This window comes from Neopsephotus bourkii, unplaced genomic scaffold (assembly GCF_033783945.1).
Source record: "Neopsephotus bourkii isolate Nb327-2 ecotype Australia unplaced genomic scaffold, CSIRO-AGI_Nbou_v1 NB_1060, whole genome shotgun sequence".
Classification (NCBI taxonomy): Eukaryota; Metazoa; Chordata; class Aves; order Psittaciformes; family Psittacidae; genus Neopsephotus; species Neopsephotus bourkii.
The window spans coordinates 3,301,468-3,316,818 of record NW_026901548.1 but is presented as its reverse complement, the minus strand read 5'-3'; the positions used below and the strand labels follow the sequence as shown (position 1 = coordinate 3,316,818).

At 44.7% G+C, this 15,351-nt stretch overlaps 1 protein-coding gene across 1 annotated transcript; it reads right to left on the bottom strand.

The window, feature by feature from the left end:
- Positions 1-10,227: 10,227 nt before the first annotated feature.
- RPS21 (ribosomal protein S21) lies at positions 10,228-14,444 on the bottom strand. The gene is made up of 6 exons (XM_061361584.1): positions 14,371-14,444; positions 14,091-14,184; positions 13,149-13,212; positions 11,170-11,241; positions 10,471-10,526; positions 10,228-10,290 (listed from the first exon to the last, which is right to left on the bottom strand). Exons 2-6 carry the CDS (start codon positions 14,138-14,140, stop codon positions 10,281-10,283), a joined length of 252 nt encoding a protein of 83 aa, XP_061217568.1. The 5' UTR covers positions 14,141-14,184; positions 14,371-14,444; the 3' UTR covers positions 10,228-10,280.
- Between the last annotated feature and the right edge of the window lie 907 nt (positions 14,445-15,351).

The window sequence follows — 15,351 nt, the reverse complement described above, 5'->3', positions numbered from 1 at the left end:
ATGACTTACAGATCTTCCTTCCCATCCTGCTCTTATCTGCTCAGTTCCTTCTTCATATCTAGTTACCATTTCCACCTTCAACTTCTCTTTCCTGATCCTAGAGATCTGACTGTGTACAGGCTGCCTTCAAGAGATAAACAGTTCCTACCTAGCCCTAACCTAACCCATTTCCTTCACTCCTGCCTGTGGGGTGAGACCTTGTGCAATTTCTGGTTGCTCCCCCCTAAGGGCTGGCTGATAAGAACTGGACCCTGTAAGCATCTGCTGAAAAGCTTGACAAAAATAGCTACATTTGCAAAGGCCTCAAGCAGAAAAAAAATGGTATCTTCATCCAAATCTGGGGTCAGTTGTCTTTTTACATCAATTTAAAATGAAATAAGATCCATTCCTGCCTTGTTCCCTCTCCAAAAATCAGCTGTAATCACAGAGCACTCAGGCTCATAAAGGCTGGAGATCAAAATGTGCCTCTGCCAGGAGTACTGGGCAATTTATCACAGGAGATTGTGCTCAGGGAAGGTTCTCATGTGATTAGGATTTAACAGTCAATTAAAGAGCACCAACAAAGAACCTGGGATTAAGGAAGGACTCCAAAATGACTCCTTTTCCTTCCTGACTCTGATGCCAACCTTAGGAATCTCCCTTTTATTACGCCAGATGTTCAATTAAGGGCAACCAGAACAATTGCTTCTGAAATTTCACTATGATGGGAAGCAGAGGGCCAGGTCTGCCCTCAAGGACACAGCTTTTATGACCCAAGTTTCCAGGGAGGTGATACTCCACACCTGTGAAGGTAGCCAAGGTGTTGGGCATTTTCATATGGCAGAAGAAACAACCTTCCCCTCTTGTACTCCTGCTGACACCGCAGCCTGCTATAAAGACATCATGCGTTTGCCTGATGGACACCAAGTCCCATAGGTTCATACATCCCTCTCTGCTGTGTGGGGTGAGTCTAGAGTCTTGTCTTATAGGTTCACCCAAAATAACAGTTATTGCCAGCATCCTGTTCTGGACAATTCATCCCAGCAGTGTATGATGTGGTGTTTTCCTTAAAGAGCATTTTATGAGGTTACTTCAGCATCTAGTCTTTGTTCTGCAAGACTTTGTTCTGCACCATTCTTCAACAACAAATCCATAGTTTTCCATCCCAAAGCTGTGGGTTATTTTTCCAAACAGTAAGTTTTTTCCATCATTTTTATTAAGCCATAGAATCTCAAAACCAATGCTTGCAGCAAAAAGCAAAGTTAAGCTATACAGATTACCATGGTGTGGTCTTGTGTCCTCCTCCTCAAATCATCTTTACCTGCCAGGATGCAGGGTAGCTCTGCAGCTGCAGTGATGACACCAGAAGGGTGACAGTGATGCAGCAAATGCTATGCTAGCCCTGTGTTCATGCTTCAAGCGTGGGGTGTCTAATTGCAAGTGTCAGGAGAGACACTAACTCTGTGTCTTAATGAAGACTGTGTGTTCCAACAGACACTTTGGATTAGAAAATCAGATCCCAGAGTCAACATTTAAACAACCTCCATACTTCCGGCACGTTGTTTTTGCCAATATGTTCTTTTACTCACTAGTGAGTTTTCCAGCCACCTGAGTAAGAGCCGAACAGCAGTTTGGGGCTGTTTATGGGAACAGTAACATGTTCTGCTCCTTCTCCCTAAGGCCACACAGACAGAACTAGCACCCCCACAAAGATTTTCCAGGAAGTAGTGACTTTTGGGAACAGAAAGACAGAATGGAAGTCATTGATCAGAACAAGCAGCTGTAGATCCCTCGAGGCAATGCACAATGCAGAACGGGATGCTGCCTGACACGCTGTTTAAACTGGGTGGATTTATGAGCTTCTCTGATAACAACTGTTATCTGGAGCAGGAATCAGTTCCACCCCCTTTTGCTGGAATTTCTCCTGGCTTGTTCTGTTCCCAGCTCCGAGCACTTCTGGAGAGTGTTTGGTGTAGCTTTAGCAAAGTCATGAAGATGGGGATCTAAGTCTAATGGTATCCTGTGAATTTGCATTAAAGGCTCCATCGACCTCAGAGATCCAAGAAGTCTTTAGGCTGAGCCAGAGCAGTATGAGCAAACACGGCAGCTACAGCCGTGTGCCCTGGAGTAGTGGTGGAGCCTACAATGACCTGCGGGTCTTGTCACTCCTGGCTCCCAGCTATTGACCAAGAAATGGGTGACAGAACAGGCTCCCCATGAGCACGGCCTTTTGCATTTTAGAGTCTCCAGATACCAGATGCACTATCTCAAGCTGCAGAGCATTGTAAATCAGTCACTCCAGCAATCAACTGTGATAGGACCCTCCCTCGCATTACCCAATCTTTAAAGGAAAACCCCCTCAAAGAGTCCTACCCCTATAAATGTCACTGGATTCACAAAGAGAAAAAAGGTACCTGGATTATTTTATTTGGTGCTGTAAAATTTCCCTGCTGAATAGAGGATAAAACCAGTAAGACAGGCCACCTACCTCTGGCTCAACTCTACTGAGTTTCCTCCAGATCTTTAAAGTATACATTCTTTCTGTCACATCATACTACATTTTCTGAGCATTCCTCAAATCCATTCAAAGCTTCCTACTTTTTCCATCACATTCACTGTAGAGATGGGTAAATTCTAGTGTGGGATGTAGCAGTCAACATATCTTCCTTGAAAGAAACATTGCTGCCAGCAGTTGAATCTAGGCCTCCTGAGGCTGGTCCCAGTGCTCTAGTTTTGCTGTGATGCACACTTCATGGGAAGCACACCAGGAGCAGCTCTCTGCTCAGTACAACCAACCAGCACCTTTTTGTTATCTTTTTAAAAGGCATTGAAGGTGATGAAGGTTGAGTAACAGAACAGACATGAGCCACAATATACCTGATGGGGTGACACAGGTTGAGATTTTTACATAACCACACGGAAAGCTATTATACATGTATGTGTATGAGGCTTTCCTGAAAGTTTAAAGGGAATTAAGACTTAAAGACTCATGCCACACATGGTCACACTTGCATAACTCAGCAAGAAGGTGACTACTGAGACACCAATTCCCTCTGTATTCAAAAGACCCAAAGCTCAGCACCATTATCTTCTGCAGGAGGATGCAGGCTTTCCAAAGGCTGTGTCAAGATGTGCTGGGTTTCCAGAAACAGGAGCTCTGTGCTACAGTGATCAAGCTCCCTCTCAGTTAATATATTAGCAAACTGAAGGCTGTTTCCTTAATCTGCCTTTTGTAGTTCACATTTTAATCAGCACCATCTGGGATTAGCTTCCTTTTATTTAGCTAGTTTTGGGTACACGCAGTCTTAGATCCTCAGATTTTGGTCAGCCTGCCTGGAAACTCTTCCAGGTTTGAGCTTAGCAGCTAATGTACCGACCCCTGGGATGATGGTTCCAGGCACTTGAGAGCAGACATAAGACAGCAGCAAAAGTGACCCATCATCAGGCTCTGATCTTCCCTGCAGAACTGACTTCTTAAGGGCGTTATTCCCTCAGCACAGCTGGCTTGTGGGCTGCACAGCCACAGATCCACTGGTGTGCTCGCTGAGCAATCCAGCACACATGACCCCATTTTCCCAGGAATGCAGAGGGAGTTTGCTGCGAGCACGGCTCCATTGGCCAGTACTGAAATCAGGCGTGTAAATCCCTTTCCTTTAGCCTCACACTAGTCAAAGGGAGAATTAAATCCCCAACCCTTGTAGAGGGAAGAACTGAATGAACCAGGGACAAGCTGCAAGTAATGATCTCTGCGACCTCCCCATGCACTACCCAATTCATTTTGAAGCGCTATTTTCCTTCAGCCTCAGAGAGTTGGAACACTTTGCCTAGAACATGAAGTATCCCATTTCCCAGCTCAATGAGCAACCCATATAGAGTTGTGTTAAATGCCTTATGAAAACGTTGCTTTGTGTATCTTAGTATTCTTGCTCAATGTTACTTACCTGACAGGCACTGCAACACGAGAGTGGGTGAAACAGCCTGCGAAACGTCACGTCAGGACACCAGTGCATTGCCTTTTGGTATGCATTGATAGATGGATCAAGGTGCTCCTTGGGAATCTGTTGCTATAGGAGAGCAGTGAAAAGATGATTGCACTTAGAGCCAGATAAGCAGCAGCTTAATTTTGATGTTGGTGTTGGGTCCCAGTGCACAGCTTGCAGTCGGCTCATCAGAATAAGTGTGACATTTACTTCTATCCCTGCAATAACCCACAGTCAATACCCAGCAAGCCTGGCCTCCTGCCCAAGGCTCATCCTCCATCCTCTCAGAACATCTGCCATGGGTTAACAGGTAGCACACAATGTGCATTTAATCCTGGTGCTGTCAGATGTCTGATACATGGGCGCACCTCACTTTCAGAGCACCACTGTTTTCCCCGGTGTGACATATGGATAAATACACATATTTTACCATAATTCTTGTGCAGATCTGCTGCAGGAGAAGCACAATGCAAAACCAAGGCATTGCTGAAGCCCTTCGCCAGCTGTACTATAGAATCCCAGCCTGGTTTGTGTTGGAAGGGACCTTAAAGCTCATCCAGCTCCAACCCCTGCCATGGGCAGGGACCCCTTCCACTGGAGCAGCTTGCTCCAAGCCCCTGTGTCCAACCTGGCCTTGAGCACTGCCAGGGATGGGGCAGCCACAGCTTCTCTGGGCACCCTGTGCCAGCGCCTCAGCACCCTCACAGGGAAGAGCTTCTGCCTAAGAGCTCAGCTCAGTCTCCCCTCGGGCAGGTTCAAGCCATTCCCCTTGGCCTGTCCCTACAGCCCCTTGTCCCAAGCCCCTCTCCAGGTTTCCCGTAGCCCCTTTAGGCACTGGAGCTGCTCTAAGGTCTCCCTGGAGCACTCTCCTCTCCAGGATGAACCAGCCCAGCTCTATTGGCACCAAAGCTTTTAATTGTACCCACCTTTTGACCAGGAGCAGAGCGGTGCCGGGCGCAGGCACCTCTGAGGGGAGGCGCGGGGGCTGCCTCACACCGGACACAACCGGTTCCGGCCGGCTCCAGGCACCCCGCCACAGGCACGGCCATGGCCAAGCCCCTCCGCAGTGGTGGGACATGGCTGGGAATGGCTGCAGGAATGGGAAACAGGGCTCAGGTAAAGAAATAGCTGTGAGAGACATCCCTGTAAGTGGATGGGCAGCGCCGGGGATCACCCTGAGGCTGAGCCTCCAAGCAGGGGGTGGTGGAGGTTTCCCACCATCCAGCTCTGGTTTAATAACCAATACATTGATATCCCCGGTTCTTTCCCCTTCACCTGCAAGATTTTCCATCTTATTTTCTTTCCTAGCCATACTGTTAATGGAATCATAGAACCATAGAAGAGTTCGGGTTGGAAAGGACCTTAAGATCATCCAGTTCCAACCCCCCTGCCATGGGCAGGGACACCTCACACTAAACCATCTCACCCAAGGCTCTGTCCAACCTGGCCTTGAACACTGCCAGGGATGGAGCATTCACAACCTCCCTGGGCACCCATTTCAGTGCCTCAGCACCCTTACAATAAAGAACTTCTTCCTTATATCTGATCTAAACTTCTCCTGTTTAAGTTTGAACCCATTACCCCTTGTCCTGTCACTACAGTCCCTAATGAAGAGTCCATCCCCAGCATCCCTATAGGCCCCCTTCAGATACTGGGAGCTGCTCTGAGGTCTCCATGCAGCCTTCTCTTCTCCACGCTGAACAGCCCCAACTTTCTCAGCCCATCTTCATACCTATCATCACATTGACCTTATTAATTGCTCCTAATTCTTAGAAATTCTGTACCTGCTGTTCCTATTGAGGAAGGAACTCTTTAATGGAGAGCCCCTGTCTGATGTTAAACAATAGGGTATTTCCCAGCGGGAAAAAAAGCCTAATTAGTTTTCCCTGATTTCTTTCCATGGCTGATTAGTCCAACATACATGTGGGGAAGCTGCTTCCCCTGGGATACCTCAGTGCAAAATGGTCAATGAATTAACAAAATCAAAGCTGCCCTTGACCTCTTCAAGGAACTATTTGCAGCAGAGGGGTTTTACCTTTGTGTATCACCAAGGGTGAACGGAACAGGAGATGGGAATAGGCAGATCTGAACATCCCACTGAGCTCAGCTCAGTCCTCTAGGTAGGCTGTCAGCAGCATCCGGCATCGCTGCATGCCTTAGGAAAGTACATGATATTCCTGGCAAGCTGTCCCAGCTTCCTTTCTGTAGGGAGCACTGGAGAGCCAGCCTCTGCTCTATACACTCCTTGAGAGCTTGAGCCAGGGAGAAGAGAGCTGCAGTAATGGATGCACATGAAGGCAAAAGATGCTCTTGGCGTTCTTACTCCCATCCCAAGGCACATTGTTCCTTTCTGCCATGCACACAAGTGCTGCCAGGGGTGCTGCCCTCAGCCTTGGCAGCGTTGTGCCTGTTTGGCACCTTGCAAGCAAGGGCGATGTTATCAAAGCTGCTAATTCTGTGCCCCCAGCAACAGATGATGCAGCGGCCTCCAAAACCTGGACCTCTGATCACAGCATGCTTGTGGCCGAGATGGACTCCAGCAGCTCGTCAATGCTGTGTAGTTCATGGAAAGAATGACGAGGCTTAAAGGGAAAATCAGTGCTAGGAGACATCCACAAGCTCCTACTGGGAAAGCAGGTGTTTTAAGGAGCAGAGAGGCTCTTGTCTGCACAGCAAGATTTTGGCCAAAGACACTTAAAATAGCCCCAGTTAAATCAGATGTCTTTAGGATGCCACTGCCAAGTCCTCATAAGTAACAGGAAAGAATCTCACGACTTGGTGCAATGTAACCATGTAAGGGCAACTCTGCCCATCTTGTACAGTACAAGTACAGTTCATTCCCTTTCATGGCTCTACAAGGTCTGAACTATTCCTGTCCCAGGAAAACAAAGAGCATTTTACATCACAATACTGGAAAATGCAACTCAAAATGGAGTTTTGGGACACGGGTGCTCCCTTGTCAGGATTCTACAGGAATTTTTAGCCCTCATGTGCTCTGCAGTGTTGCTGGTGAAGACAGTGTGAAATTCAGGAAGCCTTTAGCACAGCACTAATCCTTTTCCAGATGAACTGGGGTTTAGGATATGGCACTGTGAGATTTCAGAAGCCTTATTTTGACAGGAAATGAATCAAAAAGGAATTCATTTCAGATTTTGAAAAGCCTGAAAACCAGAAGGCAACAATCAGTGCTACAAAGCAAAGACAGTTTTAAATCACAACTTAAATACTGAATCAATAGAGCAGTGTGAATTCAGTATAGCTGTGTGCTAATGGAGTTTAATGGCTTAAGAAGACATCTGAGAGACCTCAAGCTCATCTTGAACATTTAAGCTGTCAGTTCACTTTGCCTTATGGAGGAATTCCACTGAAATCCACATGGATGACCAGAGTCCCAGGGGATTAGAAGCAAGTCAACAATATTTAAACTCTTTAGTAAATAGGCAGTTATCAGCAGTAAACAGTTACTGGGTTTATTTAAAGTTCTACCCTAACGCCAAGGCAAAAGTAGCTTATTTAAGATACGCCAGAAAGAAACATGAAGTCCAATTAAAACTTATCTCCTTTTGCTGTGCACAAAGGAAAGTAATGAGCGTTGGCCATAAGCCAAGCTGAAATCTCTCCAGTTTGGAGACTCTATTTGTCTTTCCAGAGAGTGTTTTCAGAGATTTATCTGCTGGAAAAATGAATTATTTCCAGGAGAATCACAACCAACAGTCCTGTCTCCCCTCCCGTTTTATTAATGCATCTTTCATGGTTGACTTACACAGCAGAAGAAAACAGCTCACAAATAAAGTGGGTTTTTTCTGCTCATGGTATTTAACAGGTAACAAACTTGCATGATTTCTGTGTTACCAAGTTCAAAATTAATTCAACATTAAGTCTTTCTTTGGTATTTTTTGCTGAGTTCCCTCTCACTTGGAACATCCAGGAGTTTATCTATTAGAAGTTCTATCAGCTTGGAGGAGGACGACTAATTTCAGGTCTTATCAGTGGGAAGACAGCCTGTGCAGTCAAAGATGTTTAATTTATAGCTATGCTAAAAAGGGTGAACAGCTTGCTGATTTCAGCCTTCTCTCCTGAAACAAACCTTTAGTTTTGTACTTTATATTTAAATGGTGTCTTACACATGAGATCCTAATTTATGATTTGGATAAAACCTCTCTAACTCAAATTGAAACCCCACACCACAGTGCAACTACACATTAACACAGCCTGATTTGCTATGCTTGGATTCAACAGATTGCCATGGTGTCAAAGAAAATACCCTGACATGCCTAAGGAAGAAAAACACAGATAAGGAGAAAGATGCTACACGTGGGTAGTTCAGCAACCCTCCCCAGTTCAAAGGCGACAGCATCCCTGCTTCAGGCCCTCCTGAGAGAAGTCATAGGTTGGTTTCCCACACCCACAGTAACTTGCAAACAAGCCAGAAACAAGACACATGGTAACCAGCTCTACATGGTGACAGCTTGCAGCATAAACAGGAAAGCATCACCAGAACACTTGCTATCACTTGAGAAAACTTTCAGAGGGCTGATGAGAGATTTAAGGGACTGCAAACACTGTCCTAGAGATGATCACATGGGAGCAAACACGGTGTAATCTGGATATAACCTCTCAGTAATTCCTGACAACATGCAATCAGCACATACAACCTGAAGTGTATGTGTAGGTACACACATACAGCCTGTGTGTAGCTGTAGGTATCATGAAATAGGTAAAATGTGGCTAACAACAGAAATGATCAACACTAGGTGCATCCCACCAGCATATTTTAAAACTACCAAAAGCATGTATGGCATTCTAATTGATAAAGCATCAGCTGATAAATAAACCTGATGTGTGTTAACAAAATCCACCAACACAAAGGCAGCACCTGGAAGAAAGGGTATCACCTTTTCTTGTATCCCTCCTGCAAAGCATTATACCAGTAAAAAAGACAGTAGGCTTTTAAGTCCTTGTAGAATTCCAGCTGCACCATACTTCTAAGTTCCTGTTGAATTACAGCCACAGTAACTCAGAAATCTCTTTTCCCAGTAGAGATGCCAGTGATTTTAACTAGACATTTTAAGACACAAAAGTATTAAGTGTCTGCTCCAGACACTCTTCCCTCTCTCAGACCTATCTTGGTGCCAGCAGTTATTTCTAGCTTAGCACTTACTGCAATTCTCTATTTCTGCACAGTACAGGAAAGAAGACTGTGGAGAGCTTTTGCAATTTAATACAGTGCTTAATGCTGGTAAGACATAAAAGGTTGTAATGCTGCTGGAAGCACCCACTAGAATGAATGGTGGGACCCCAAATGTTCATCAGTACAGCTCTAGCACCTTGACTATCCCACTTCCAAATGCAATTAAGCCCAATGTGAAGAGCTGATCAAAGACAAAACCCAAAAAGGTTTGAAACAACGTTTTCCTGGTGTTCTGGCACAGAAAGCAGGAGGAAGCTCAGAGGTGTCAGGATACAGTGCTGCAAGGTCAGGGTGATTGCAGCTTTTTTAAACACTTCAGTTTGACAGCCTATCTCTGACCTCAGCCCTGCAGATAACCTACCTTACTTCCAAGATACTGGGTGGATCCAAAGTTAATGCCTGCTGATACCTCAGCAAAGCCTGTGGTTTGACTATCAGCATAATCTGAGCCAATATGTATTTTCCTTTCACAGTAACTACAGCAGCTTTCCATTAGCAGAAAACCAACCAGTTCAAATTAAAACTGAGCACCAGAAGTACCACAGGTAAAACCCTGAAGCAGCTCTTTCAAACCACGTAATAAAAACTTGTGAGCTCAAAATCCCAGTGACTGAAATTACCCAGAGAAAGGGAACTGATAGGTAAGAGAGACAATGTCAAGATGTAGTAGCAAACCACTTGCATCCTCTCTTGGTTCTGCTAGTACCATACCTAAAAACAATAATTTGCTTAAAGAATGTATCATTGACAGAATAAATATTGTGAGCCTTCATCAGCAGAAACCCCACTAAACATTGATACGATAACGAAAAGAATCCCCTTGGTTTTTTGAGTGAAAAAGCAGCAAGCAGCATTTAGGTTGCTAGAAACTTAACTACATCTGGGAAAGAAAGATGATAGTAAAGCAGTGGAAATTATTCACTTTCAACTCTGGCACTGCTTTACAAGCTGATTTGTTTCAAGAATTCATAATCGGAATCTGCGTATCTTTTGACGACACACATTCCTAAGTCTTTTAAGACTAACTATAATAAATCTACTGATGTTTATGACTTGAACAAAAGACACACCACGATATAGGTCTGAAGTGTTTATTTTACATCAGATGTTCCATACCAGAGTTTCTTCAGTTAGAAATTCCTAGAAGAAAATGAAACAAACATTGTTACAAGCCAGTTTGCTTCAGCAGCTCAGGTAAATATTTTTGTCCAACTGTGTAATCATCCTATAACTACAGTGTATACATTTTCCTCTTAGAAGCTGGATTTGGGTATGGAAATTACCCCCGCAAGTGTTAGACGAGAAGATAAACATACGTACTTGGAAACAATTCCGTCATTTTTTGCCAGACGCAGGATGGAATCATCTGATTCACCCTTTAAAAAAACAAAGAGAGATGATTCTGAAGTGACCAAATAATTGCCAAATACACATTAAAAAGAGAAGCAGCTGCAGCATTAATGCTGGCAGTGAACTGCCCAACGCCTTCCACAGATCACTACATTTTATATGCACAGATTACTGTTTTCAAAACAAACTGTTAAATTCTTTGACATCCTTTAGGATAAGAAATAGTTTTCACTTGATAAAATATACACTTGAATTAGTGAGATGTATTTCTGAGTAAGCAGAGTTCTGATGAACTCCAGAAGCTTCACACCGTGTTTAATACATTTAAGTCATGGTAGTATCTTTAATAATTCTAAACAACAGATAAAAGCCAGATATTAGTAACTCGGTACATTAAAAGGAATAAAACCACTTGCATCCTTCAGTGAGTTTAAAAATCTAAACATACCTAATTCTACAAACCAAAGGATTAAGAAATAACCAGAAGAAACTGATTCCTGCAAGTGAATTTGGTCACGTCTTCACTCTGCCTTCATTATCCCCACACAAAAGCTCTCTCCTGAATGAGCTGAAGGCACGCTGTGTTTCCAGAGTCAAATCTAAATCTAAACAATTCCTCATCAATATAAAAGGAAGCACAAGCATCCTGGAGGTCAGGAAAGTACTCACCATTCGACGAATTGGTCCACAGATGGCGTATGTTTTGAACTGGCCGTTTACTCTGCCCGTTACCTTGTCAACCTGGAATTACAAGCAAGTTACTCCATGCAGATTCTTACACTGCAAGTCTTTTTCTGTAAATTACAAAACAATAAGGCAAATACCGATACTGAAGTTCAAAAGACACTATAGAGTATCTTCTCACAGAGAACTGATAGTTAATGACATGGTGCATCTATAAAATGGACCACAAAGTAACAAGATGACAATAGAAAATGAAGCTGAAAGAAGAAAACACTTGAGTTATGAAAAAACTGGGAAGTTCAGTGTAAAGTTCACTTGTGGATTTTACTGCCTTTGCTACTCTTTCATGTTTCTTTTAATTAAGGTCAGTATTACAGAAAACTTAAGTGAAGGTGGAAAGGGACAGTTTTATTACACAGGTAGAAAAGCATCCAAGTTGAGAGACAAATTGTCTCATTTCCTGCAGTTGCTGAAGAACAGGAAGACTAAACAATATAAATTGTGAAATTAAACAATGCAGTGAAACCTGTAATACCATGAGGGTTTGTTTCTGAGTTCTACTGATTAGCAGAGTCTTTGCAAACAAGAAATAAGGATCACTGAAGGAATGAAACATGGTGAAGAAGGGAAGTATTTACAGGAAATCAGAAGCAGAGCCTCTCAAAAAGTTAATTCTTTAGTCAGACACAATACAAGAGGCTTGGTTGTTTAAAAGCATGGGACCTCATAGCAGCCTTCCAGTATCTGAATCAGGGCTATAAGGATGCTGGGGATGGACTCTTCATTAGGGACTGCAGTGATAGGAGAAGGGGTAATGGGTTCAAACTTAAACAGGGGAAGTTTAGACTGGATCTAAGGAAGAAGTTCTTTACTGTTAGGGTGGTGAGGCACTGGAATGGGTTACCCAGGGAGGTTGTGAATGCTCCATCCCTGGCAGTGTTCAGGGCCAGGCTGGATGAAGCCTTGGCTGAGATGGTTTAGTGGGAGGTGTCCCTGCCCATGGCAGGGGGGTTGGAACTGGATGATCTTCAGGTCCTTTCCAACCCGAACTCTTCTACGGTTCTATGATTCCATTAACAATATGGCTAGGACAGAAAATAAGATAGAAAATCTTGCAGGTGAAGGGGAAAGAACTGGGGATATAAATGTATTGGTTATTAAACCAAAGCTTATTAACTTGAGCCCACGTGCATTAACTGGGATCCTGCTGAAGTCAAGGTCTACTGTGGTTTTCTCAGCATATACATTAAGCTTGGAGGACTTTGCAGTAACACTGATGATTAAATTAAGACAGGAACAAATTCCTTGTTACAGAAAGAAAACTAAACGGACAACATCAGGTCAACACATATAACCAGCGTGTCTCAGGAAGAATTCTAAGTATCAATACCCCAAGCACTGAGTTAGTGAAATGATAATGCACAAAGCACACAGACTCATTTGCTATCTATCAGGAGCAGCAGTGTCAAGAATTAACGCAAATGATTCAAGCAAAACATGGAAGATCTGCTCTGGAAACTCTGACTTTGGACAAACTAGAAAAAACAGAGAAGATCAACAAGAATAAAGAAGTTAAAAGAGCAGGTTGCCCTTGTGCACCCTGAATAACAGTACTGACTTACAGCCAGGTGAGGGTAGAAGGGGTAGGAATCCCCCTGAGGAAGCATTTCTTCTCCCTTTCTTCAGGGCAAGGAATTCCCTAGTAACACTAAATATCTACAGTTAGGAAGCTCTATTCAAACTGTTAAGCCCTGGAACAGACTGTGCAGAGCTTTTCCTCTGATGACTATCTTCCAGTAGGCTGAAAAATAACCAGGGGTGACACAGTAATATACCCATCTGTGTGTAAGCCCTCAAGCTCTATACTTATATGGTCTCCAGTTTATTTGGAGCTGTTCTATCTCTTAACTTCTATCCAAAGTTTAAAGGTGCAGCTCTCCCCACATATTTGGTATAAAACTTACCTCCGAAATATTTATCTGAATAGAAGCATGATCCTTAGCGCCGATTATGCGGTTGCTAGCAGAGCTAAGGAATAAAACAAGATGCATTTAACCAAAAGGAAACAGACAGTAACAATAAAAAAGCCACTATTAACACCAAACCTACATGCAAATTAAAGCTTCACAGGGAGTTCAGGCAATAAAGTTTTAAGCTTTCGGGGCTCAGAAAATTAAAATGAACTTTAAAGTACATTTAATGGAGAATTTCACTTGGCAGGGTCATGCTAAGTTGCCAACTATGCCTTCATTTTGGTTTCTATATACCCATTTCACCCCTATAGTGGACACACATCAGCACAGGCCTTCAAATCACACAGAATATCAAGCTTTGCTTTTCTAAAGTGTATGAAATACAGCAATCAAGGTAACTGATAAGAAGGCAGTTTCTGTGCCTTCTTCATGGGGAGCCATGACAGCTGCCAAAAGGCACTCAGGCTGCAAACCCCCCAGAAACCACAGGCTGTAAAAGCCACTGACTTAAACCTAATAAAATACACACAAATGGTTTATTTTTAGCCTGTTGTTGCTGTTTAACACCCATGTAAGAAGTTTCCCACTGTTACACCTACTACAATCTCAAAACTGTACTTAAGGTGTGCTATAAAAGCAATAAGGGCTCACTTCACAGGTTCACTGTGCTTGTAGCTACAAACCTGCGTATTTCCTCCTGGCATGAGCCATACAAGAGCTGTACTGCCACTGTACACACTGCCGCTGTAAAGCTGGCAGTTAGAAGATGCACAGTCATCACTTTATATTTAGTCTTTGCTTTGTATATTTTACACAAAGCATTTTAAAAACCGGAAATAAACAGAAAACACATATATATTTGTTTCAGAGGTATTCACAAAGCCCCTGCTTTCTGCCTCTGTTCCGGTTCTCGCCAAGGGCCCAACCACTCACCACTTCCGAGGGACGTAGAGGTCCACAAACTCCCCGGCGTCGTTCTGCATCTCGCTGGGGTGGCGGCGGAGGCACAGGCACCAAGCGGTAACACCTACAACGAGCGAGGCCTGGTCTGCAAACCGCGCTCCCTACAGCGGGCTCCACCCCGGAGCTGCCCCTCCCGCGGCCTCACAGCAGCGCGGGCACCACGAGACGCGCACCCCGCTTCCCCCCCCCCCTCCCCGGGAGCCCCGGCCCGGCCGCTCCCCGCGGAGCGGAGCCGCCATCGCGCTCCTACCTCGCGTGTGCCGCGGCGGAAAGGGAAGGAGGGCGGGCGGCGGAACCGGAAATAGCTTGGAAGGGGGCAGCGCACTTCCGGCGCGGGGGTATTGCGTCATTGGGCCGTTAAATGGCCTCGATGGGGCCGCGCTTGCTTAGGGGCCACGGGGGAACCGGAGCGCTGCCGCCCTTCGGCCTTTGAGGGGATGCGGGGCGCGGGTGTCAGCCCCGACACCCCCGTCGAGGAACACCCTTCCTCATGGAGCCAAGAACCCGAAGGGCACCGAGTCGCTTCGAAATAAGGCGTTTAATTACAAACCACGTACCAAAACAGCGTTTATTTTACAGCATCTTCACCTCACAAAAAAAAAAAAAAACAACAAAAACCAAAAAACATGGAAACAGGCTTTTAAATAATGGAGTAAGACAAAACCGTAACACATAAAAAATGTACAAGCTCTCATCAAGAGAGTTCACGCTGAGCCAAGCCAGCAGCATCTTTACACGCTCCACAGCACAAGCACCCCCCCTCGCCTCCGTGCAAACCAGCGCTTCCCTTCACAACAAGAGGAACTGGGCTGGGAAAATGCCAAAGCGGCAAATCCACGGATGAGTTCGGCTCCCGCTTTCAGTTTATTGATGGATAAACGCAGTAATAGTCCTTTACCACATGGTGGCAGCTTTTAGGTGGGAAGTATTCCCGCACAGGACTGCAAGCTACACTCTAGGAACAAAACCCAACGCAGACACGCACACGGTACCGTATCTGTGTAGAAAGGGTGGTTCTGCACAGACGCCACAACGGAGGCACTGATGCATGAGCTGCACCCCATGGCAGCATCATCCCCAAACCACGCTCTACCACTGACACCAGTGCGGCTCCACTGCAGGGTTTCTCACCTCTGCTCCAGCTTCTGAGCTCACCAATACCCCCAATGTGCCCAAGCCAACGTTTCAGTAACCTTTAGACAAAACAAACCATTCTGAACTTAATGCTCCT